Raw genomic sequence first — 25387 nt, forward strand, 5'->3', positions numbered from 1 at the left:
CCTCAAGTGGCAAAGAATCCTACGAAGTAATCTGAGAGATGTCACACAATTTATTTTTATATTTTGTCAGTCAAGAAAGTTGCATGTGGGCGTGTCAGTTATGATTTAGAAGCATTGTTCTGTTAACTTGTGTTGAGGCACTAGTTATAACGATGATCAACGAGTTATTTCACGTTGAAACTATAAAATAATAAGAAAATAAAAAGTAGTGTGAGCCCACAGAGGGCGGCCTTCCACTTTAACGGTGTCATGCGTGATACGGCAAGAGAAAAACTCATGCCAACTGGTGCTGCAAGACATTATAATCAAAAATAATAAAGGTGTAGAATCTTCAGATTTCAATGAGTGGTGTTGCTAGTTGAATCACGATGAAGCGTATAAAAAGTATACATTGTTTAGGAGAACGGGTCTAAAGTCTTCTCTCTATATTTTGGCTGTCAACTACTGGCGGCGCGGGTCTATGAGCCGCGGTTGACAATAGTGCGGCCCTGCTTTTTAGAATAAAGTCTAGTACTCAACCAGCGGATGAGTAGGCATATCGAAGTGTGAACACAACAATTATCACGGTTCAACTTATTATGTCGGAAAGGTTCTCGGGTTGGGGCCATCGTTCCACATCTGACCCGAATCGCAAGTCTAGTTAGTGTGTGCCGGGTCAACTGACACGGGATTAAGTGTGGGACACAACCTAGATTCTGCGTCAGTTTGACCAGTTTCTGAGTCACTTGACTCCTCTTGGATCATCAGGTGCCAACAGGACCCGGGAACTCTGGTCAATTTTGACGCAGGAGTTGCAGTTCACTGGTTGATCAATAGAAAGAATGGTTCGTAGGCCTGCACCGACTTTTACCTATCTTATTTGGATGATTAACATCACATCATCCGTGACAACAAAATTGGCTGCTGAATGTGCGCGGCCGAATAATCAATGAACCTGCAGATTGTTTTGGATTTTTTGCAAAAAAAAAAAAAAAAAAAAAACAGTTGGTGGTGGCCGGCAATTGAGATCGATCGGCCATCTGGTTGTACGAGAAATAGTGAAAACCCGATTACACATTACATGATGACAAAACATTGAATAAATCGCTCACCGGGGAGCGATAAACTCTAAACGGAAAATCAGTTTTATTTATTTCTTATCCAATCAGACAAAAAATTATTTCAAGGCATGTCTTCTCCTAGATCATTAGACCGGAGTGTAAATTTTAGGTAAAGTGTGATATACATGTACACGATTGTTTTGTTTCTACCATTATTGTTAAAGTCACCTGGAAGTGTTATTTTTTCAAAATAAAGCATTTGCCACTAATATATGTGTTTTGATGAGTGGAATGTGAATAAACAGTTAACTAAGGCTTAAAAAAATCAGTTCTTATGTTATTTACAAATTTAAGAGTAGACCCCGACTCGAGAGGGCGCTGTTTGTAACGTCAATCGAGGCAGACTTTGCCTGTAATGCGTAGAGTAAACACAATTGCAAAGTACATGTACGGACCAAGTCGTGAGTTTGTACGTTTAAAAAAAAAAAAAAAAAAACACTTTTTGAAATGTACCAACTCACGACTTGGACGTACATGTACTTTGCACGTGTGTTTACTATACGCATTGCAGGCAAAGTCTGCCTCGATTGACGTCACAAAAGGGGTAGGCGGAGTCAGCCCCAAAAAAACTTTATATATTTTTTAAACATATAAATCGTGACAAACAATTACTTAAAAAATTGTTTTATTGTTCGTAAGCATATACTCTTATGTTTGAAAGAAAAACAATTCTATTTCCAGGTGACTTTAAGGTTCCTTTTTAATTTGCATCAGGGATAAATAAAACAACTTGCCTTACACTAATGATTGTGTGATAGCACTGCAGAAGAAAATCACAGGCATGGACACGGTAGGTCTCGAACCCACGACCTTTGTCAATCTATTGCAGCGACTTACCGCAACGATAGATGTTAACAAATAGTTGCTTCGATTCGGGGATAATTAAAGACGGTTTTACCCTTACATCATATCGTTGCTGTAACCGTCCCGCTGCTAAAATTGCCCGATATTAGGATTCGAACTGCATCTTATAGAAATCGGCGGGAAATTGTTTGTTGTTGTAAGACATTATTTTGCTCTAGGTTTGGAAAGGTCGCGGGCTCGAATCCCACCCGAGTAACAACTGTGAATATTTTAAGATGGATGTTTTGCGTAAGCCGCCGGTACACCAATGATAATTGTCATACATCGTACGACTACTATGGGGACTACTCTAAGGCATCTCGGGTCATCAAAACATGATTCTGTTGCCATGGATATACAGGTAAACAACTCATGGTTTATTTTCTTCTGCCGTATCATGTTTCACTCACTTTATTTATTTACTCATTTTGAGATAAAGTTGCGGAAGTCTAAAGGAACCATCCCGGCTTCTATAGCATTGCAAGACGTAGAACTTTATTCATTTTTGTTTCAATTCAAACACACATTCTATTAAGAAACATAAACATAAGCGTATGGGCCGTTTTAATAGGGAGAAGCTTTATAAAAAAAAAAAAAAAAAAAAATAAAAAAAAAGCCAGATATACAAAGAAAAAAAACAAACAAACAGACAGACAAAAGGACACACATAATGACAAGACACAACAAGTACATGATATTGACGACAAGGTGGCAGGTCAGTTAAAAAGTGACTTGGAAGTACATGTATTTCCGAATTTTCAATCACTTATGATAAGCTACGCAACGTGACGTCATCGAAACTGCTCGAACCACACGCAATCAGGGCGAGTTGCTCAAACGCACCCAGATGGGCCCCTCAAGTTTGTTCGGTTTAGCAGGCAGTGATGGTGTTGTTGTTTTGTATCATTATGAACTTATCAATAACAGACTTACGGAATACAACTCATGATGCAGTAAAAACATTAATTTTGACTGTCTGTTTATTTATACATTTTTAATTTACCTCAAAAAGCTAAGGGGAATACTAACTGCATTCCTGGTTCTTTTATGTATCTTGTAAACTAACAGATCCAAACCAACATGGAGAGAATTTTGTTCCTGTCCTCAAATCAAGACGCTATCCAATTCAAGAAAGTGCTGGAGGGTTTTAGGGATCGGTGCACATTCCTCGTGTTAAGGTTTCTACATCGTTTTTGTAAAAGGTAAGTTCAGTAAGTTCTTGAAACTAACAAAATATGAATGTATGATCTATATATAAAATGATAAACCGTTGTGCATCGGAACACATAATCTAAAAGAGGTCGGTGCCACATTCGTTTCACCCAAACTCCTCTTGTTTGTTCCCATCGAAAGATCTTCTTCTCTCATATAGATGGATTGCATATGACGTCATTGACCACCATCTGTGATAAAAAGTGCACGTAAGGAAGGTTGCGGTCCTTTTCGAAACTACGGCTTCGGTTCCAGATTCGGCTCAGGCTAGCAATTGGTTGTTTTGGCAACTGCGCTGCTTCGCGTACGCGCTCAGGACTTCAGACGAGAAAAGGAGCCATGAAGACAAATCCAAAGCCGAAGCCGTGGTTTCGAAAAGGGCCCATCATTAGCTAAGAATTGCACAAGCGCGTACACTACAACACGCGTGGACTTTTCCACTGTTCAAATATGGCGGTCGATGACACATCCCCATGTGCGGTCCATTTATTGGTTTTGAGCATTGGAGACAGTCTCAGACACAGTGCCAGTCGCTACACCGTCAGCCACCTGGTTCGAATCCCGCTTCTTACAAAACAGCTCCCTGATCCCTTTACGGAACGGCTTGTTGGTCATGGTGTAAATGACTGGATTCACACAGGAATTACCAACGGCTAAGATGATAGTGAGACTTTGGGTAGGTCCTCCTAGAGTCATTGGAACACCAACATTGAAGAGCAGGAACCAGACTTGATTTGGAATCCAACACACACCGAATGTGATGACGCAGGCCAGGAGTGTCTTCACCAGGGTTTGGGAGGCTCGGAGCTGCCACATTTTACGCTGGTCACTTGGATTGACTCCCATAGAGGCTGCAAGAGAAGGCAAAGTAGATACAAACTAACGCATTAGGTTCGAATCCAACCAGAGTTGTTCTGGTTTTTGTGCAGGCCTACCAATAGATATTGGTAAGGTAATTACCGTGCAAGATCCAGAGGGTGAAATGCGCTGAAAATAATGTGATACTTTAGGTCATTGTCTCACAGTCGATCTATCATCAACACAGATTTCCGTATTCTCATCATCGGTTCAATGAAGTTACCCCAAAAGATATTTGTAATAAAAAAAAACTGCTTCAATCAGCCGGCGATCAGTGGTTGGACCGCGGTCGAGTGACGGAAGTTTGCATTGGGTCGCGAGCTAAAAGAGGCTAAAACATCTACTCTCAATAAAGAGTGTGACTTTATATTCAATCCAATGCGCCTAGCTGAAGTCAGTGTAGGAAAAATTAAAACGAAATAGTATCAAGTTATTTCTATGAGGTGTATTGCCAGCCCTAATCAGAAAAGAAAAACAAATTATATGCACCGAGTCAATTGATGAATAGAAAGTTTATGCTCTGTTGCTGCGGGTCATCTTTAAAGGCACTATATGGACGCGTTTGGGGATTGTCAAAGACCGGTATTCTTACTTGGTGCATGTATACCCCAACATGCATGAAAAATAACAAATCTGTGAAAAATATGATGTTGACTCAATTATTGGTCATCGAAGTTGCAAGAGAATTTTGGAAGAAATAAAAACCTAGTGTTGCACAAATTTGTGTGCTTCCAGATGCTTAAGAAGGGCTTTAGGCCTGAAGTATTTTCCTTTTAGTATTATATGAGTGAGAAATTGCATCATTCCCAAAAACTACGTTACCTCAGAGGGAGCCGTTTCTCACAATGTTGTGCAATATCAACAGCTCTGCATTGCTCGTTATGTTAAGTAAGTTTTTATGCTAACAATTATTGTCAGTAATTACAATATGAATATGAAATGTCTGAGTACGAAATGAGATAAAATGACTTAATAACTAACCTGTGCGAGCAGTTAAGATCTTCACTTGTCGGTTCAGTGTCGAGATAACTTTCAGTTGCGCAAGGATCATCACCATGAATGGAGCGAAGAAGTTGACCGTGAAAGTGTACACTCCAAATGCCACCTGAGCTCCTCGGTTAGACCAGCCTTCAAAATGACATCCCACTACTTCATCTTCTCCATACGTAAAGAAGAAGAAAGATCTTGAAACTGCGGCAAGTACCCAACACGCAACGATCATGATGTATTTGTTTCGCTTGATGAAAATAGTCTTGTATTTGTGTGGATAGACGATGGCTAAATAGCGCTCCAAATTGACAACGGTCAAACCCAAGACTGACGTCATCGTGAAGACCCAAAAGAGGAAACCGCTGGCGTAAAATCGACACCAGAACTCACCTAAGAACCCGGGGTTTGGAGCGGAGTTGGTTCTGGGCAGGAGATAACCAGGGATGACCAGAACACAGGCCATGAAATCAACAATGGAGAGATGCACCAAGAAATCACTTGTATTAGACCGTAGGGACGGCACACGGAGGAGTACGATGGCAACCAGTAAGTTACCAGTGATACCAACCACACAGATCATGCAGTAGAGAGCTAAGATAAACTTGGCGAAACCATCGCTGTCTTCCATTTGAACATCCTCGTTTGAACTCTTAGTTCCTTGGAAAATTGTAGGTGAAGTCGTGCCAAGACTCTCAATTTGATCCATTGGTGCTTATTTATGGCGTGTGTCTCTAGTTGAAAGATTTGTAATGGAAGTTTCTATAAATTCTCACGAGTATTCAGTTTACGTTCAGTTCTGTTCATTGAGTGGGTTTATCATGTTATATGGTGCCTCACACGGAAGTCTGTAGCAACCATACCTAATGTAACTTTTGCAACCGTGTGTGCTCCCGCTAATAAGAAAACCAGAGCGATCAGAAAACTGTGCCTTTTTATCCATGAACCACCAATGAAGCTTAGATTTTAACATCAGTTACTGGTACAAAACACTATCAACCAACTCTCAGTTGCAAGAAAAATGCAATATTAAGTTACCTTGACCAGTAATACATTTTAATTTAAAAATTGATGCCTATAATATCGTTCTGCCAAGGCGGGAGGGATTTTTAACGTACGTGCTTGACCGGTACTTACGTATATTAAGTGCCGACTATAAATTGAAAGAAAAGAGTTCTTCGGTTGCCATTGAATTTAATTTCTCGCATAAAATGGTTTAATCAAATTTGTCAAAAAGGGTTTAATCAATCTCGCATGCAACCTTGTACAACTTCACAATTTAAGACCTTGACATTGACAAAATTGGGGTAAATTTGTTCATTGTCTGTTTGAGTATTCGCAATATTTCTTCAGACTTATAACCGCCAATGTCCGAGGGCGAGGCAGGTATTGGAGTCCAAGACGCCAATCCCCGACCCCGCCCTACCCCCATCCGACGCTCTTTACGATGCAGTATTAATACGCAGTGTTTTGAATCAATAACTCATCAACTTCAGTGAAGTAAATAAGCTCACATTTAGGCCCATCTCATGTTCTTCATCTACCATGTTGAAGACAATGACACTTGGTAATTACTCAAAATAATTGTTACGGCCGAAATTAACAGTCGCGTCCGCCTGCAAATATTTCACAATTTTGTTGGTCGTGTTGACTGAGTGGATGACCAGAACACTGTGAACTCAACTATTTATACGACCTGCACACACACGCAGGCTTTGGTGTCGGCCGTTGATTCACGTCATCATCGCCGCAACCCACCGTTAGCCGCTGTTCCTTGCCGCCATCCAATCCGCTGCCTGCCGTCTGCGTTCCTTGTTGCCGGGCATTGTCACCCGCCGCCCAGACAATGTACGATTTTGCTCGCTTGACCCAGTCCCCTACCACGCTGAAGGTCGTTCCCACCCGTCAGCGAATTTTGGTTTCCCCCCTTTTTGCCGTCGCTTTACCGCCAACGCTTTGGGATTCATCACGTTCGTCACCTTCCGTTTTGGGTCTTTTGCCCTACTAATATAAATGTGAGCCAGAAAGATTAATTGCCTAGTAACTTGGAGTACACGCACACAAGCAAAAACTCACCGCTTCAGTTAGCTTCGATTAATTGCTCATAAGCAATAGCCAATTCTATATAATAGCCAATTCAATTCGATAATCACAAAAGGATTCATACAGGGTGTCTCAAAAAAAAAAAGTAATCCTACTTTAAAGAGTTTTTATGGCCAGACTACATGTTTACCAGCAGAAAGCATGACATCATCTTAAAGCTGAAACCTTGTGCTTTTCAATGATACATTTGGTTACATTCCAGGGTCATGCATCAGCGAGCACAATTGCCATGAAAATGTGGTACAAAAATGCAGTTGGTTCACTTTTGAACGCATGTCATTCTGGCCTTGGGTAAACCTCAGGTTGTCACAATGGTTCAGCTAACGGCAGAACAGAGAATCTTTGTGGTCAAGAAATGGTATGAAACCACAAGTATTTTCAGGCTACATGGGATACCTTTAGAGAAGCATTCCCAGACCGAGAGCCACCAGCAAAGACAACAATCTGGGCCAATGTGAGAAAGTATGAAGCACACGGAAACAGCTTCAACTGCAACAAAGAAAGTTCAGGAAAGCCAAGGACAGCGAGATCTCACTCAGGAAAACATCGCTACCCTACGACAGCAATGATTGACCACTCACAGGAGACAAGTGCAAGACGGAATGGTGTTGGACTGAGCCACACCACTTTTAATCGGATCACTCATCTGAACCTTCATTTCCATCTGTTCCACATCCGTCATGAACGATCTGCTTCCTGATCTTGCAAGAAGAAATACTTTCTGTGAGTGGCTTCTTGAGCGGTGTGAGAGAGATCCCAGCAAACTTCTGGTTTCATACCTTTTATTGACCACTCTGCTGTTATTAGCTGAACCGTGTGTGCAACCCGAGGTTTACACTCTGTCTGAAGACCAAAATAACAGGAGTTCAAAAGTGAACCAACTGCATTTTTGCACCACAACCTCAAGACAGTGGTGCTCGCTGATGCGTGACCCTTGAATGTAACCAAATGTATCATTGGAAAGCACAGGGTTTCAGGTTTAAAGCCATTGGACCCTTTCGGTAAACAGTGTTGTCCAAGGCCCACACGTTGTGTACCACAACTTCTATATCAAATAACAAACCTGTAAAAATTTAGGCTCAATCGGTCATCGGAGTCGGGAGAAAACAACGGAAAAACCCACCCTGGTTTCCGCGCGTTTCGCCGTGTCATGACATGTGTTTAAAATAAATGTTATTCTTGTTAACGAGAATTTCTATTGTTTTTCTGTTTTCTCAAAAAGTAAAGCATTTCATGGAATAATATTTCAAGAGAAGTATTTCACCATTGCCTTCTCTAAACCCTGTAATTTATTTGTAAATCAGTGAACTTTTATTTTTTTTTCTGAACCGAAAGGGTCCAACACGTTGCCTGGGATCGGTCGAGTTGGTCTTTGAAAAGCGTTTGTAACCGTTTGTTATAAAATGCATCTGGTTAGAAAGATGTTTTAAAAGTAGAATACAATGTTCCACACACATTTGCCTCGAAATTGCGTGGTTTTCCTTTTACTTTGCGAACTAACACGGTCGGCCATTTATGGGAGTCAAAAATTTGACTCCCATAAATGGCCGACCGTGTTTGTCAACGAGGTAAAAAGAAAATCACGCAATTTCGAGTGATACTTGTGTGGATCATTATATTCTACTTTTAAAATATCTTTCCAATCATATGCATTTTATAACAAACGGTTACAAACGCTTTTCAAAGACCAACTCGACCGATCTAAGGCAACGTGTTCCTTTAAGATGATGCCAGACTTTCTGCTGGTAAACATATAGTCTGGCCACAAAAACCCATTAAAGTAGAATTACCTGTTTTCTTTAGACACCCTGTATAGTGGACACTATTAGTTTTTGTCAAAATAATTATTAGCATTAAACCTTACTTGGTAACAAGTAATGGGGAGAGGTTGATAGAATAGAACATGGTGAGAAACGGCTCCATCTGAAGTGACATAGTTTTCGAGAAAGAAGTAATTTTCCACGAATTTGACTTAAGCCCCATAGTAATACATTAATGCTATTACGTTTTTCCTACACTGACTTCAGCTAGCTAGGCGCCTTGGATTTAATATGAAGTCACACTCTTTACTGACAGTAGATGTTTAGAGACCTCAGAATTGGAATTTGAGGTCTCGAAATCAAGCATCTGAAAGCACACAAAACAACTTGTTTGACAAGGGTTTTATTTTCTTTCATAATTTTCTCGCAACTCCGACGACCAATCGAGCTCAAATTTTCACAGATGTTTTATTTTATGCATAATGTTGAGATACACAACAGTTACCAATGTCCACTGCTATAACAAAGATTGCCTAGTAACTTGGGGTCGCACGCGCAATCAAAGTTTCCCGCTTCATCAGTAAGCTTCCATTATTAATTTTCTCATAAGCAACAGCCAACTCTATACAATTAAATTCGATAAAAAACACAAGGATTTATATAGCCTTAATATATGGGCACGTATCCACGCTGCTGGGTGTGCAAGGCGCATTTCCAGGCAAATATTGATAAAAGCACAAGGACTTAATGATTAGTTGGTTCATTTTAGAGCAACAAAAAGATAAAAATGCAAGGCTACATACACAGCATTGTGCACTTAAGGGCAACATTAAAAACGCAAGGGCACAATTTGATAAAAATGTAAGGCTATAAAATAGCCTTGTCCATTATATGGCAACATTTGAAAACAAAATGCAAGGCTAAATAATTATAGCCTTATGTTTATTGGGTGTATTTTAGAGCAAACATTGATAAAAACGCAAAATGTATAAAGCCTGAAGAATGATCATGTGAAATATGCATTTGAATGCATATACTACACTTGCACCTTTATGGTAGAGTTTTGAGGAAATGTTTAAAAGAAAAGAAGCAGATTACTAACACACCCTTGCTTAAAGATACAAAATACTTTATTGTTTTAAAAGTTCTTGTCTGCATAAAATAGTGTGTCATGACAGAGCACTAGTCTTGTGCACTACACGGTCATCACAGTGTGGGTTCGAACTGTCTCATGATTGGAGTTCGAACCCAAACAAGTTTGTGTTTCTGAATATATAGGGGACCTGCAGCCGATTTCACCAAACCTAGGATGAGTCCTACATGTATCTCGAGTTAGGACGAGTAACTCGTTCTAACTTTAGGATAGGTTCGATGCGTCATAATGTCTATAGATATGGAATTGAACTCAGCCTAAGTTCGAAGATTAATCCTAAGTTAGGAAGAGTTTGGTGAAATCGACGGCAGGACTTGATCAAGCTTAAAATTTAGAGCCATCCGTTTAGCACACAAAATACTCAATGAATGATGTCATGGTGTTATCGCCAGCCATTTAAACCAAAACATGAAATTAACCAAACAAATTTATGATACTTTTTGAGATATGGCTGTCTCAAGATTGGCTGATAAAATATTAATGTCAATATAACTAAGTTAACAAATTACATTTAATTATAACTTCATGATCTAAGCTTTAATAATATGATATAGGTTCATATTATTTTATACTTATCCAAGTATGATTTTTTGAGAAAACACAAACAAAAATCCTGACAATTCCGACCACTATGTGGGGACAGCTAATAAAAAATGAAGAATTTCAAAAGAAGTACTTTGTAATTCATACAAAAAGCACAGACGAAATGAGCTGCAGCGACTGATTAAGATAGTGTCAAAGTGTACCCTGATTTTTGCTGAAGAATCAGAAAAGAATATCCTAGTCTAGAATCCTGTCATAAGGCAAAATAAACAATTCTAACAAAACAGGCATAAACCTTTTCAGCTGATTTAGTTATTTGTTTTTCTCAGCTACGACATTGAAAATGAAAAAAAAAGTCCTGCTGCAACCAGGTGACTTCATCTTGATAATTTCAGACAAACTGCAGTTGCATGACTGCAAAACAAAAATGTTGTTTCATTTCTGTTCCCCAAAAGATACTCAAATGCACTGATAGTATGTACATGTATAAAACATTGTGAGAAAGGACTCCCTTTGAAGTTTTTGATCAAAGAGGTAATTTCTCACTACAAAATTTGAATCTGAGAAAGACTGCGGGCCTGAAGCCCTTCATGGGAATCTAAAAGCACAACAAATTTTGACGTTGGTAATGCAATCGGTCTATTGAGCTCAAATTTTCTCAGAGTTGTTAATTGTATGCATACGTTGGGATACACCAAGTGAGAATACTTGTCTTTGACATTTAACAATTTAAACAAAGGAAAAAAAGGAAACAAATCCAGGTGCATTACAGTGATAGTTTTAAAGAATGATTGAAAAAAATAACCTGTGATGACGGTACCCTCCAAAGTTGAGAGATGGCATCCTAATCCGTCCTCTTGTTATTTTCTGGGGAGCATTTTATCTAAATCAGCCACTATGTATGAAACGACTGTCCATACTGCAGTACACAAATCCATTTGATGTGGATCCTGTACAGATATTGTGTCACCTGCAAATAGACAAAAAAGAATATATCTATAACCAATAGATGAAATCAATTATTATAAAAATACTACTAATAATAATATTAATGGCTTCTTATAAAGCGCTCATATCCATCACTCAGTGGCGTTCAAGGCGCTTCAACATTCTGTATTTTCCTGCAAGGTATTGTGTAGCTAAATTTTGGAAGTATGAATTTTTTTTCCTTAGCAAAGCACCAAGTAATGGTTTACAAGGTGCTGTTGCGCAAAGTGCTGCCAATTAAACCAGGAACACTGGGGAGAACCCCTTCTGTTTTCGATAAAGTGCACTGGGTTCTTTTATGTACATTACACATCTCAAAGCATACAAAGTAATGCAGTGTTTTTTTTCTTTCATTATTCTCTGGCAACTTCGAGCCCAACTGAGCCCAAATTTTCACAGGTTTATTATTTTATGCTTATGTTAAGTGAGAATACTTGACTTTGACAATTACTAAACATGTCCAGTGCCGTTAATGCCTTGACATGCCTCACAACATAAACAAAGACGGAATCTACACACATACCATCTGAATGATGATACCAGAAATAATCGTTATTGCGGTTGAGTATACTGCCGCCCGGTACACCCTCTTTAATCCAGTAAGAGACATCTAAACCGTCCGCCGCATCAAGAAATGTTGTCGCATTCACTGGACCTAAAAGCTCCACAATACTTTTGATGATTTCAAGTGTGGCGTTACTTCCTGAAAAGACATAAAGATTACTTAAAACTCCTATCTGTGTCGTCACAATAGTAGAAGCCAAAACAGTTATCTGTGTTGTAACCTTTGTCGTGATGCGGGCATTTTATTTCTCTCCCATTCACAAACCAATAGACATCACAGCCAAAACCAAGGTTGGAAAACCTATGGCAAGCCATAAATGCAAAGCAAAAACAGATAGCTTCTGTCTGTAACAATGTCACACAAAATATAGTCAAACATAGCCTTGACTTTGTTGGAAACAAAACAACCAATCATTGCAGGTATTTTATTCAATTGAAAGTTTGCATAAAGTATTGAATTTGGTTTTAAAACATCTGTTAAATGATCAAATGTTTTACTAACATTCGGCGGTCTATGCCAACCACCTTGAATTGTTTATCAACAATAGAAAGGTCTATACACCTTTCTTTTGCAACATCACAGCCCAAGTTTCTGCCAAGCCAGGTTGAAAACTATGGAAAGCCATAAGTGTGAATCAAAAACAGATCGCTACTGTTTGTAAAAATGATACAAAAATATTCAAACCATGTGTTGATCTTGTTGAAAACAAGATTGTGGGAAGTGTTTTATTTAATTGAAAGTTTGCAAAAATCGAGAATTTTTTTAAAACATCTGTTAATACGATTGAGTGTTGTGTTTTACAAACATTTGGCCATCATGCCAACCAGCTCAGTTTGTTTATCAACAATGAAAAGGTCTATTTCATTGAATTGACACTCATAAGAAAACAGTCAGGTCCCTAATAATTGGCATGTAATGAAAATAGTGATGATTGGTATGATCAACAGGGGACAGGACAAAGATGGTAGCCCAGTTTTTAAGATGAGGTGCTGGGTCTTACCGCTCTCAATGTTTGTTTGTTCAATCCAAATCTATTCAACATTCCAGTCAGTTTCCCTTGTGGTTGATTACTTGATCTTTTTCAATTGAAGATTGATCAAGGCTATAAGCTAAACTCATCGGAAGACATTTTATATTTTATAGGCACTAGAAACCTTTGGTAATTGTCTAGGACAAGTATTCTCACTTTGTGTATCCCAACATATACATGAAATAACAAATCTGTGAAAATTTTGACTCAATTAGTCATGAAAGTAGCAAGAGAGTAATGAAAGAAATAACACCCTTTTTGCAAAAGTTTGTGTTTATTTCAGATGCCTGTATAAAAGGCTTTAGGCCTCAAGTCTTTCAATATTTGAGTGAGAAATTACCTTTTTCACAAAAACTACGTTACTTAGACGGAGCTGAAGTTTTATACTATCAATAGCTCTCCAGTGCTCGTTACCAAGTAAGCCTTTTTATGCTTACAATTATTTTGAATGATTACCAATAGTGTTCAATGCCTCTGACAAAACAGAAACATACATTTGGATTACCTTTTACTTCGACTCCATATGGTGTAAAAGTCCCCATGTCAGATTCCATTACTAGGTCATACATGCTGGCATTCACCTAAAAATGGACAGAGTGGAAAGTTGATTAATAATAATAATAATATCAAAGTCTTATATAGCGCCTGTATCTACCAACAAGGTACTCAAGACATTTAGTATATACGCTTTTTCAGAAAGATAAGCTATTGAAGTTATGAATTCTGAGACCCAATAGACCGATCCATTAAGCTCCGCCCCATTGCGTATTGACCAATCAAAACGCAACGAAGGTCCGACACCAAGGTTCGACATGCGTGCGCGTATGCTTGGCGCGCACGGCAGAGTTGTGCAGAAAGGCAATGGAGAGATCCACGTGTTCTTGCTCACGCGTGCCTTGTGGGCAGAGCCGACTGGATTGGTCTATTATGTAGCACCGCAAAAAAGGACTGTTATGTCTGCTGCCGACAGCGTCTCAAAAGTCTCCCATTACCAAACGTGTCCAGTGCCTTTAACACTTTAGAGACCATTCACTTCTGTATTATATTAAAAAAAAACACCCAGACCATCATTTAATCGCAAAATGTTCAGTAAAAACGACACTACAATTTTTAATTTTTTTTTTCGTTTTCGAAATTTGGATGCTCACATTGGAAACATTGGAAAATTTCATACACACGCATGACCTTCATTTTGAATTCTTTGTGTGGATGTAAGTAGGTAAAATCTATCAGCTGTTTGCAGCCGTATTGGCTGTTTTGAAAAAGCCGCTGGTGGCCGCCAATATCTGTACCCAATTTCATAGAGCTGCTAAGCTCAATAATTTGCTTAGCATGAAATTTCTTCCTTCATTAAAACAGGATTAACCAACCAAAATTTTATTTGTTGCTTATTACTGGTATTTAGCTGTTGTTTGCTTATCCTGAAAATCACGTGGAAATTTAGTTGGTAATCTTGTTTTTATTCAGGCAAAAATTTCATGCTAAGCAAATTGTTGTGCTTAGCAGCTCTACAAAATTGGGCCCTGTAAAGGGTTAAGGAGCTACAACTGAGGCCTAAGCACTTTGAGAGATGAATGCTTCTTACCTTATGACGTTGATAGTACTGTAGTGACCCTGCTCCTCCTACTTCCTCCCCGGTCCACATCACCATTCTCATCGTCCTCTTTGGTCTCAGCCCTAGCTGTCTTATAACCGATAATGCCTGCAAGAAACAACAACTCAATAGCTCCAACAATAATAAGAATAATAGTGGCTCCATATATAGCGCCCATATCCTTCACTCAGTGACGCTCATGGCGCTTAAAGGCACTGGACACTATAGGTAAATACTCAAAACAACTGTTAGCATTAAAAACTCACTTGGTAGTGAGCAATGGAGAGCTGTAGGTAGTATAAAACATTTTAAGAAACAGCTCCCTCTGAGGTAACATAGTTTTTTTTTTAAGAAGTAATTTCTCACTGAAATATTTGAATTGATTTCAAGACCTCAGCTGAGGTCTCAAAATCAAGCATCTGAAAGCACACAACTTCGTGTGACAAGGGTGTTTTTTCTTTCACTTGCAACTTCGACGACCAACTGAGTTCAAATGTTCACAGGTTTTTTATTTTATGGTATTTCATAGCACCCTGGTCAACATACAACTAGCCAGTTGAATAATTTAAATATGATATTATGCATGAACTCACCTGCCAAGAGATGAAAGCTCCACCCCCATCGTCCATAGCACCCTGGCCAACATCCCAACTATCCAGATGGCCAGATACCAACACAACCTGAGCAAAGAAGAAAATAATGATACAAGTTGAAACAATCTTGCATAACTATACATGTAGTATCATAACAAACTGACAAGACAGGGCTACACTAAAACTGATTTGCGCTATCGACCAAAATCAACTCAGAAGCAAGTTGCCACCTACTGTACTCTTGGGCCTGACAAAAGGCCCCCTTAAGTCCAAAGGATGTAAGCATAAGTATCATCTATGAGGAGTCTGGCTGGTTCGCTCGGCCCCAGCAGCCAGTATCCAGGACTGCTGGGATGGGCTAATCAGCTTGCACCGATTCATGTTCAGGAAGTACGTCATGCGTGCAGTGCATAGAAATATGGCGCAGTGTGAGTGTGATGCATGATGGGACTGCGCATTATTAATATAAACCAATGAGAGCGCATGATACGTTTGCCCATCCCAGCGCCTTTGGTTAAAAGCAAGGGGCTGGGGACGAGCCAATCTGGCTGGTAGAGCAGATTGCACAACCTTGTTATAACTTTTTACCCAGCAATTATGGTTAGGTAATTCCTTGCTCAAGGATACAAGTGTCATGCCGGGTATCAAACCAACACTCTGCTGCTGACATCACCAAAGTTTGGGTCTGGTTAACTACACCGCTCGGCCAGGACACGCCATAAGTTTATCTAAATATTCTATCTTATATAAATAAAAACCACGAGGGAAAACTGACTGGGTAAATTTTAAAATGATTTTGGGGATAAACAGAGAAACAATTAACTAGAGTGAGACTCGAACCAACGACCTCCGGATTAACGTGCCGGCACTCTACCTAGCTCAGTTGGCCCTATGTTGGTGGTGTCCCTATTTTGTCAATATCTTTGTTCAGGGGTGCCAGTCAGAAGCTATACAACCGTTAACTGCCATATAGGGATCATACCCAAATAACAATACAACCTGGAAAGCGGCAGCCGGATCACCTTAAGGGGATGCGACTTGTTTTTGTCTTAAACAAAGAGAACCTTACCTCCTCAGGGTATACACTTCCGACTACCTCGGCCACAGTGTTACGAGATGTTACCTCTGGAAGAGTCTTGGCTTCCATGTTGAGATGGATAACTAGCTTTGTACCTGTGCAAAGAGAAACATGATGAAACAAATATTATTCCTTTCTCACTGACAGGAAACAAAAGTTTATTTGTTACCTTTCCTGTGAAAAAAAAAACACTCAAGAGATCATCAGGAGTCAAAGTTTTAGCCAAAGCACAAGTAAAAGTACTTATATAAATCTGTGCAAAGTTGCTGCTGCTATGGGTATAGTACATTGGTTGCCTAGCCCTGGCGGCCTTACACTTTCGTATTATACTACAGTGACGTCCTGGATATCAGGGTCCATTTCTGGGGCGGAAAATTTTCAAAGCTTCCTCTGTACACAGATACAGAGTCCTAACTATTAAGGCCCTTTTCTGGGGCGAATTTTTTCATAAGCTTCATAACTCAACTCTTACCTGCAAGAAACCACTAATTTCAACAGATTCACATTCCATGGCAGCATATATATTTCTGTGGTGGGTTGGTCGTCGTATATTCTTCACAAATCCGTCATTTTCATGAAATAATGCAGCTCCAAACGTTAAGAAATTCCCATTTTTGTTTGTATTCTCACAGGCTGCCGTGTGTACCCAACACGCACGACGCTCAAATCTTGCGTTGCGTTTGTGTGTCAAAAATCCATGCGTCTTGCATGTTGCGTCTTGCATGCGAATGTGTACGCATACACGCGGCAACAGAAAACACTGTGAGAAAATGATCAAAACAGGAATTTTGTAATGTTGGGAGCTGCATTATTTCACGAAAATGACGGATTTGTGAGGAATATATGAGGACCAACACCCAACGCAGAAAAATGTATGCTGCCATGGAATGTGAATCTGTTGTGAATTAGTGGCTTCTTGCAGGTAAGATTAGAGTTATGAAGCTTATGAACAAATTTGCCCCAGAAGGGCCTTAATAGTTAGGACTCTGTATCTGTGTACAGAGGAAGAGTCCTATATAGGGCTAATTGGTTGCCATGGAATACTACATCAATTACCATGGGATAGTACATCTGTTGTTAAGTAGTACCTTGTAAATGCCTTTCATTTGCTGGAACCTAAAAATAAGACATACATATCATGTGATACCCTCTCAACCCATAAGGGGCGTTATAATTAAAAAATGCATTTACTACAGCTGTATACTATTCTACTGTTACAGGGACTCAAGAAGGACGGAAATTCTACTTTGAGTCAAGTCTGCCCAAATTGGCGCGTAGATTTTGAAAGAGTTGGAACAAACCTCTGGCTGCCATTCTTGCTAACATTTCTGCATCCTCAACAGCTATGCAAGCCACTGGGATCTTCTTCACACCATCAGAGTAATCCTGTCATAATCACACACAAACAATTGCATCACCAATCAGAAAATAATTACATGCTTTGGTTGTACATGTATATGCACTTCAGAGTTTGTTGGTTGAATGATCTTCCCATCAAGGGAACCAACTCGGCAAACTCCCACAAAGGGATATTAACACCTAGCTGACAACAGCCAATCTCTCTCATACAAACATTGGTTTAACGTCTATGATTATGAATTGCACAAATCAAGAAATTGTGATTCAGTAACTAGACGACAATATTTATTATAGCCATTGTGAAATCAGCGGTTAGCTGGGGGATTCGAACCCACAACCTTGTGATTGCAAGTCCTGCAGTCTAACCACTTGACCATGGTGACGAGGTCCAATTCCATAGAGCTGCTTAATGAGAAAGAATTGCTTAACATATCATATTTCTGCTTAGCAGAACTTGGCAGGATATCAGTCACAGATGTAACATATGAAATGGAAATTCGCTCAGTAAGCACAAAATTGGCCCATACCTGCCAGCCAGTATGTGGACTGTGAATGGAGAACGAGGCTACAGAACGAACCAAGCTTGCTACACCTCCAAGTTTGGCTGTATGAACAGCGCTGAAGTCCCTGTAAGCAACTGAAACACCATAGTTCACCCAGGGCTGGTTGAAGACCACAATCTTACCAGGAACCTGGAATTTGTCAGAGGGAGGAAACGGAGAAATAAAAATAATAACAGAAGTAATAATACATTTTTATATAGCGCTCTATCACAGCCTGAAGAAGGGCGTATCAAAGCGCTTCGGACATTATTTACCCCTGGTAACTGAGCCATATATTTCATTCCGTTTAAAAACCATCTCAGCTCCCTTGGGAGTGTACAGCCGGTGCTGCAAGTTACCGCGCTCCAAGCTAATCATTCACATAAACCATCTCGGCCCTCGCAGGTACCCATTTTCACCCTGGGTTGAGAGAAGCAATGGTGGCTTGCTCAAGGACACAAGTGTCACGACCGGGATTTGAACCCACATCCCGATTACTTAACCACCAGAACTTGAGTCCGATGCTCTTATCCGCTCGGCCACAACACCCCAGAAAGGAGTGAGGTTTTAGTTTGAGATTAGAATGTAGAGTTGGGGCAGTAGAGAAAATAATAAGGGAAGTTATGCCTTTGATGATACAAGCATGGAATTTGGCGCACAGTTAGAGTATATCATGAGAAAGATATTTGCCTATGTAGGCCATTGCAGATTCGCTTTTAGAAAAATATTGGTAGAATAACAAGCAGTTTTTTGGTAACTTTCATAATGGCAGCTGTGCTAAACTACCAACACTGACAAATCTGAGGACTCCTGTGCCCCAAAACTTTCTTAGTCTGATGACTGTGCACCAATCTTCATTGGCACAATCCCATCACCTATACATGTACCGACCAAACTAGAGCCGAGGAATAACTGTGGTTTAAGTCTACAATTTGTCCTTATGAAAGTGGGAACAAAATGACAAGTCTCTAACTTAACATGAAAATTTTTGTCAAATGTAATTTTATTTGACACCCTTTCGAGCAAAATTTGAAACATGATGTCATTCATGGATGTCATTATCTATCATGTCTGTACATTCCAAAAAGTTATTGCTGTGCCAGTCAAAAGATCAAATTCAATGGCGCTTTGTTTTTGAAGAGTATCAAATAAAGTAACATCTTAATGTCAGGTTAGAGACTTGTAAAATCTTCTTGAAAATGAGTACATCACAGAACAGAATTCGACCTTGGTTCCCCCTTAAAACCTGTCAAAAAAAGTTGAAATCAAAGCACAAGATAGAAAAAAATACCTCATTAGCTCGCTTTTGTAGTTCATCAAACGAACTCACAACAATAGCTTCAGCAGTGATTCCTGAAACAAGGAAAACCAAATTATGATGAACCACAGAAACAAGATGGAGATAATATTGAAAAAAAACAAAAAAACTTTTTCTAAACATTTGGGGCAAGCTTTTGCATTGCATACAACCTCCCTCTGTAACTTAAAAAAAAACTTGCCCCTAACCATGTGACATTATATCAACACTGGATGTAGTATGAGAACTTCAAATGAGCATTCACTTGCGACTCATTATGGGAAAGCTCCATTAAAGAAACAGGCTAGAACAAAACTGTCTTTTCATCTGACACATAACACCTGTTATCCCAATGTAATTACCTTTTCCAAACAGTGGAGTTTTGGATCATGCATATACACCAGTAGGGCTGCTGCCTGCCTCGGGCAGCTTAAATGCTCATGTATTAAGTTTGATGACCCAAGTAATTCAATGTAAAAACATGCCACTGGATGTATAGTTTTCTTGAGTTTGTGGCGAAACTCAGGAAACCTACAAAAGGAGCTTTTCCGACAAGGCACTGGCATGTACCCAATATCTATCAAATCCAACGCAAAAACGGCTTCTTCACAACGGACTCATAGACCGATCCATTAAGCTCCGCCCCATTGCGTATTGACCATTCACAACGCAACGAAGGTCCAACAAATAAAGTCTGACATGCGTGCGCGTATGCTTGGCACCCGCGGCAGAGTTGTGCAGAAAGGCTTTGGAGAGGCTCACGTATTTTTGCTCGCACGTGCATCTTGGGCGGAGCCAAATGGATCGGTCTAACTGCCGGAATACGTCTCGCATTTCCTTGGATGAACCGACCCACAACGTTATGAAAGTAAAATGTCAAAGAGGTTTTGACTTTACCGCCAGGAGGAGTTCCAATGCTGCTTCCCAGACCCATCATGATCAGATTGTACCGTCTTGGTTCCAGCAACATCGCCGACTCGTTGCCTCTCACCCAGTGAGGAACCTGTGGAGTGTTTAGAATAGATAAGATTTATTTATTCATCATGCAAACATGACAAACAAATTCTCAGTCATAAAACACACAGAAAATACACTGATGGACACTATTGGTAATTATTCAAAATAATTGTTGGCATAAAAACTTACTTGGTATTGAGCAATGGAGAGCTGTTGACAGTATAAAACATTGTAAAAAACGGCTCCCTCTGAAGTAACGTAGTTTTGAGAAAGAAGTATTAATTTCTCACTAAGTTTGGAATTACCTTGACAGCTTCTCCATGGACATTGTCTAGGCCATCTTTCTTGAGCTTATCCAGCATGAAATCTGAAATTTCAATAAAGTTTTTGACTGTAGTTTTGGCCATAGAAATACCAACTGCTCATTTCCGAGGCAAACCATCCTCCCAAAAGAAACATTACACATTGTTGTACCAACAGTTTAGTTCACTGGATGTGCACAGCTTCAAACATTACTTCCCATATGAATGAATGGCTTGAATTTGGGGGGGGGGATCACTAAGACTGAAGGGTCTGTAGCTCAAAGACACCTTTTCAACTATCTGATGTTATTGTTTACTTGACCAGTAGGCCTACAGGTTAAACTACAACCACCTTCAGCAAGTCTCTTGAGTGGCTTATTTTTTTTAATGGATTGCTTACCGATTGAGTCTTCCAGATTTTGGGAGCCAGTAAACCGACTTCCAAATGTATCTGTAAACACAGCGAGGCGGTCATACGCCTGTCCTTTTGCGCTGCCATTCACGACAAAATCCATAATCTGGTTTGCAACATCTGATCAAAATATAACAAAGAGAAGAATATAACTTACACGCAATTAAATTTCCAATGTTCACATTAAAGGCAGTGGACACCATTGGTAACTACTCAAAATAATTATTAGCATAAAACCTTACTTGGTAACAAGTAATGGGGAGAGGTTGATAGTGTAAAACATTGTGAGAAACGGCTCCCTCTGAAGTGATGTAGTTTTTGAGAGAGAAGTAATTTCCCACAAATTTGATTTTGAGACGGCAGATTTAGAATTTGAGTTCTCGAATTCAAGCATAGCACACAACTTTGTGTGACAAGTTGTTTTTTCTTTCATCATTATCTCGCAACTTCGACGACCAATTGAGCTCAAATTTTCACACGTTTGTTATTTTATGCATATATGTTGAGGTACACCAAGTGAGAAGACTGGTCTTTTACAATTACCAATAGTGTCCAGGGTCTTTAAGGACCATGTTACTAGTCCTTGTTTGTTACACAATTAGCTCAAATGAAAGGGTGGAAATAGCACCGCCTGCTTTGATTATTATCATTTTATGACATGGCAAAAAGTATCTCATAAAGTATTAAGCTGCTTCTTTTACAATTTACTATGACACAAAAATAATCACAAAATACAAACGGTAGTATCTTGCCTGCCAGAAAATGCCCTGGAATGTTCACAGAAAAAATTGTCAGAAAAAAATGTGTCATGGTCTACAGTTTACAGGCATCTCACTCAAGTGTGCTACTATAGTGCAGTCAGTATTTTCTATCATTATAACCTTGCATCGATGCTGAATGAAAGAAACGGTGTGTATTGGTCGAGTGGGCCAGTGCACTGGTCTCGATTTCTGATGGCTGATCAATTCATCAGCAGGCTTCCATTCAGCAAGGCAACAAACCATAAGTATAATATTGTGACTGGCAAGTTAATTCAATAAAGTGTGTATTGACCCAGCTCATCTTATATCATCTAGTTGTGGTTTTGGAGACAGATTGCCTGTGTATAACTATAGTGCAGTGGTGCATACAGTGTTCATTTTACACAATTCATATTTAGTGAGACACAAACTTTTTTGACTCCCAAAATGGTACACCTTGGGCAGACAGTAGCCTGGTATTGGTGAAGTTGTCCTTTGCAGAGTTCACTGCCTAATTGGTTACCGTCCTCTGTGTACTGTACACTAACTGTACAGTGATTCATGGCCCTGTATCAATTGCTAAATCACAGAGCTGCATGTGTGCATAGCGAGCCCTCTATGGGTGAATCATGAAAAAGCTGAATCGCTATCAGTGTTCCTATAGATAGACCTTTGTCATGCTGCCTCCATCTTGGTCATGTTCCTTAACTATCAATAACTAATGCTATATAATAATTTTCCGAATAGAAACCAGACTATTTTGTTCTTCCAGCCTCGGTTTGGTTACATTGATTTCAGTGGAAGAAATTCGAAAATGGCTGCACCATGATAAAGGTTCATTGGGCAGCAGAAATGCTGTAAGACTGTCTATCACAAAATAAAAACCAATTGCTGTGTGGACTTCAATGAAGGGGGAAATTTAATTCACCTTTATAACCAGCAATTTCTTTCTTGACTCTTTGTAGGTCTGTAATGTCATAACTGTCCACCAGTGGTTTGCCGCAAGAGACTGCGAGATGGCAGAGAATCAATGCTGCAAGTATGGAAATAAAGCAAATCCAAAGAATAAAACCATCAAAACAACAGAGGGTTTGGGGCCTACAGTTTAATACAGGAATTGTTATGGGGAGGAGTTGGGGGGAGGAGTTGGGGGAGGAGTTGGGCAGATCCGGGATGGAGGATGAGGCAGGAAAGATGATGTGTTTCACAAAAATTTTATAAAGGAAAAAATGAACCATAAACAATCATATCTGGGTAAAAAGATAGGCCTACTATTTCCTTAGGGTCAACAAACTCAACTTTATCAGGGGTGTTTCCCTCACTGCATGCGATGCAAAGAAAACAGCCCCTAGAAAACGATGACAACCATTAAGTCTCCTCCCGATTGACCAAAACTTGGAGAAAGGTAAGGTGAAATGGGGAGGGGGGGGGGGGTCCTTCGCTTCATGTACTACTTGGATAGCTAAAAGTCAAGGCATCATAACTTTTGTGGCCTGCTGAAAGGTTTCAACAAACACTAAATAATTCACATTTTTTGACATTGACAATCAAATCACATGGCTCAACTCTCAGACTACATTGTGCTATTCCATGCCCAATAATCTGATAATGATTAGCCAATCATGCCAGTGAATCTACCTATTCCATAGCTCCACTTTAGTTACACAAATTGTAACGCTCCAGCAATGGTCACAGACCTTCGACCCTCGCTGGAGCGTTACAAACTGTAACTATTTATTATAAGCTCCACTTCTGTGGCCAAGCTTGAAATCCTATTTGCTAGACCAGGTTGGTTGGACTCTAATTGCGATAGCGTAACCCTCCCCCCCCCTACAGCCGTCGGAAAGAGGGTTACGTTTATCGCAACTAGTTGGACTCCTCCTTTGCAAACATACTTGAAGTTGAAACGGCTATTCGCATCCTTTCAATTCATGAAGTGGATTGGCGGCCCTTAAAAATAGGGCTGTATAAAAGTACAAGTGGGGCTGTAGTTGTAGGCCATTACATTAGCCAAGGTGAAGTCCTGCCAGAGATACAGCTGTATAAGGTCGTCAAACATTAAATATTTGTCAAGTTTTTTAAATGTTTAATTAAATTTAGTGTTTTTATAGACCCAGTAACATGGGCGCTGTACTCCTTTTTTCGAAATGTTGTCATTATCGGTCGTACTACTACTAGCAACCTATCATAACAAAATTTCAAAAAAAGGAGTACAGCACCCTAGCCCCACTTGTGTGCATGTGGCCAAGGTAAGGATTCAGCTAGCCTTGTCCACACAAGTGGGGCTAACAGCACCCCAGTTACTGGGTCCAAGTCTAGTATTTTTATATAGTAATTATCAAAAATTAGTTCAGTTGATGTGATTGAATTGATGTTGGTAGTAATAAATATAAAGGAATCGTGGTTAGGTTATTTTTGAATAGTAAGGTTGCATACGTTTCTTTATTTATTCAATTCAAAGAAAAACAGAAATAATCAACAATCACCGAAAACTGACAATTGGACTTGGAGGATAAAATTAAGGATAACTTTTCATATGGCGCCACCACCTTTTCACTAATTTTCACAAAAAGGGATATCTCATTGAGGTAAATTAGATACTATATTATTTCATATCGAATGAAAAAGTGGTGGCGCCATACGGAAACTTTTCCAAAATCAATAGGGTGGTCATATTTTCTCCAATGATAGCCGTCCCATTAACCATTTCTACCTACAGTACATACCCAACCAAGTTGATTGTGTTTCACTGTTTGGTTTGTGTGTACAAAACAAGCCGAGCCGAGCGGAGCGAGGACTGAGGAAGTCCAGCAACAGCGTACAGTTATTTAGCACTGAGAAAGTACACATTGACGTGTCCATGGATGGAGGAATGGACTGAGAAGAGTTTACTTACCAACAATAACATTTGGAGATATTGGTGCTTGGACCATTTTAGCAACAAGATGCGTGGAAAATAACAGGCGGTCGGCCGCTCCAAAACAAAATAGTGTCAATCCAGGTGGTTGGCCACGTGACTTACGAGCACGTGACTTTTACAACCACACGTGACAGAAAGTGAAAGGTCGGTTCGGTTCGCGCGCGCGCGGTCTCCTGATTTTCACATGGCAAGTCTGCTGCCACCTAGTGTTCCAAAGTCAACGTTTTTTTATTTCCTTCCTCTTAGTCTTCTCCATGGTCTTATGGTGTAACCTCAACATGCGGTTCAAACATTTTTAACACAAATCCTTGGAAATTCACGACTTTATTGTTTTTTTTATGTAAAATCTATTGACACTCACTGCAATTTCATGTCTGATGAGAAAGTTTGTTTGTATGTGCATGAGGCGCAGTATTTGTAGTTGGCAGAGCTTCGCTCAAGGAACAGAACAG

General features: G+C 39.7%; 2 protein-coding genes across 3 annotated transcripts; both read right to left on the reverse strand.

Moving 5' to 3' along the window:
* Positions 1-3289: 3289 nt before the first annotated feature.
* On the reverse strand, positions 3290-5709 carry LOC117290511 (neuropeptide F receptor-like). The gene is made up of 2 exons (XM_033771972.1): positions 4995-5709; positions 3290-4006 (listed from the first exon to the last, which is right to left on the reverse strand). The coding sequence occupies exons 1-2, from the start codon at positions 5707-5709 to the stop codon at positions 3642-3644; spliced, it is 1080 nt and encodes a 359-aa protein (XP_033627863.1). The 3' UTR covers positions 3290-3641.
* A 5531-nt stretch (positions 5710-11240) lies between these two features.
* Positions 11241-25078, reverse strand: LOC117293879 (carboxypeptidase Q-like). Of its 2 annotated transcripts, XM_033776356.1 has the most exons (14): positions 24912-25077; positions 22944-23048; positions 21264-21395; positions 20867-20928; positions 20502-20607; positions 19599-19660; positions 18293-18457; positions 17708-17792; positions 16398-16501; positions 15329-15415; positions 14727-14843; positions 13647-13722; positions 12070-12249; positions 11241-11529 (listed from the first exon to the last, which is right to left on the reverse strand). In XM_033776356.1, the coding sequence occupies exons 1-14, from the start codon at positions 24946-24948 to the stop codon at positions 11420-11422; spliced, it is 1428 nt and encodes a 475-aa protein (XP_033632247.1). In that variant the 5' UTR covers positions 24949-25077; the 3' UTR covers positions 11241-11419. The 2 variants fall into 2 exon arrangements, with proteins under 2 accessions (XP_033632247.1, XP_033632254.1); XM_033776363.1 differs by lacking the exon at positions 12070-12249 and having other exon boundaries at positions 24912-25078.
* Between the last annotated feature and the right edge of the window lie 309 nt (positions 25079-25387).

This window comes from Asterias rubens, chromosome 1 (genome assembly GCF_902459465.1).
Source record: "Asterias rubens chromosome 1, eAstRub1.3, whole genome shotgun sequence".
Classification (NCBI taxonomy): Eukaryota; Metazoa; Echinodermata; class Asteroidea; order Forcipulatida; family Asteriidae; genus Asterias; species Asterias rubens.

Coding starts and splice junctions, on each gene's coding strand:
- LOC117293879 (XM_033776356.1), bottom strand. CDS start 24,948: ATGGTCCAAGCACCAATATCTCCAAATGTTATTGTTG. Junction 21,396..22,943: donor AGAAATTGCTGGTTATAAAG/GTGAATTAAATT, acceptor TATTTTGATCAG/ATGTTGCAAACCAGATTATG. Junction 15,416..16,397: donor GAAGTGTATACCCTGAGGAG/GTAAGGTTCTCT, acceptor TTCTTTGCTCAG/GTTGTGTTGGTATCTGGCCA.
- LOC117290511 (XM_033771972.1), bottom strand. CDS start 5,709: ATGGATCAAATTGAGAGTCTTGGCACGACTTCACCTACAATTTTCCAA. Junction 4,007..4,994: donor GATCTTAACTGCTCGCACAG/GTTAGTTATTAA, acceptor CTTCTCTTGCAG/CCTCTATGGGAGTCAATCCA.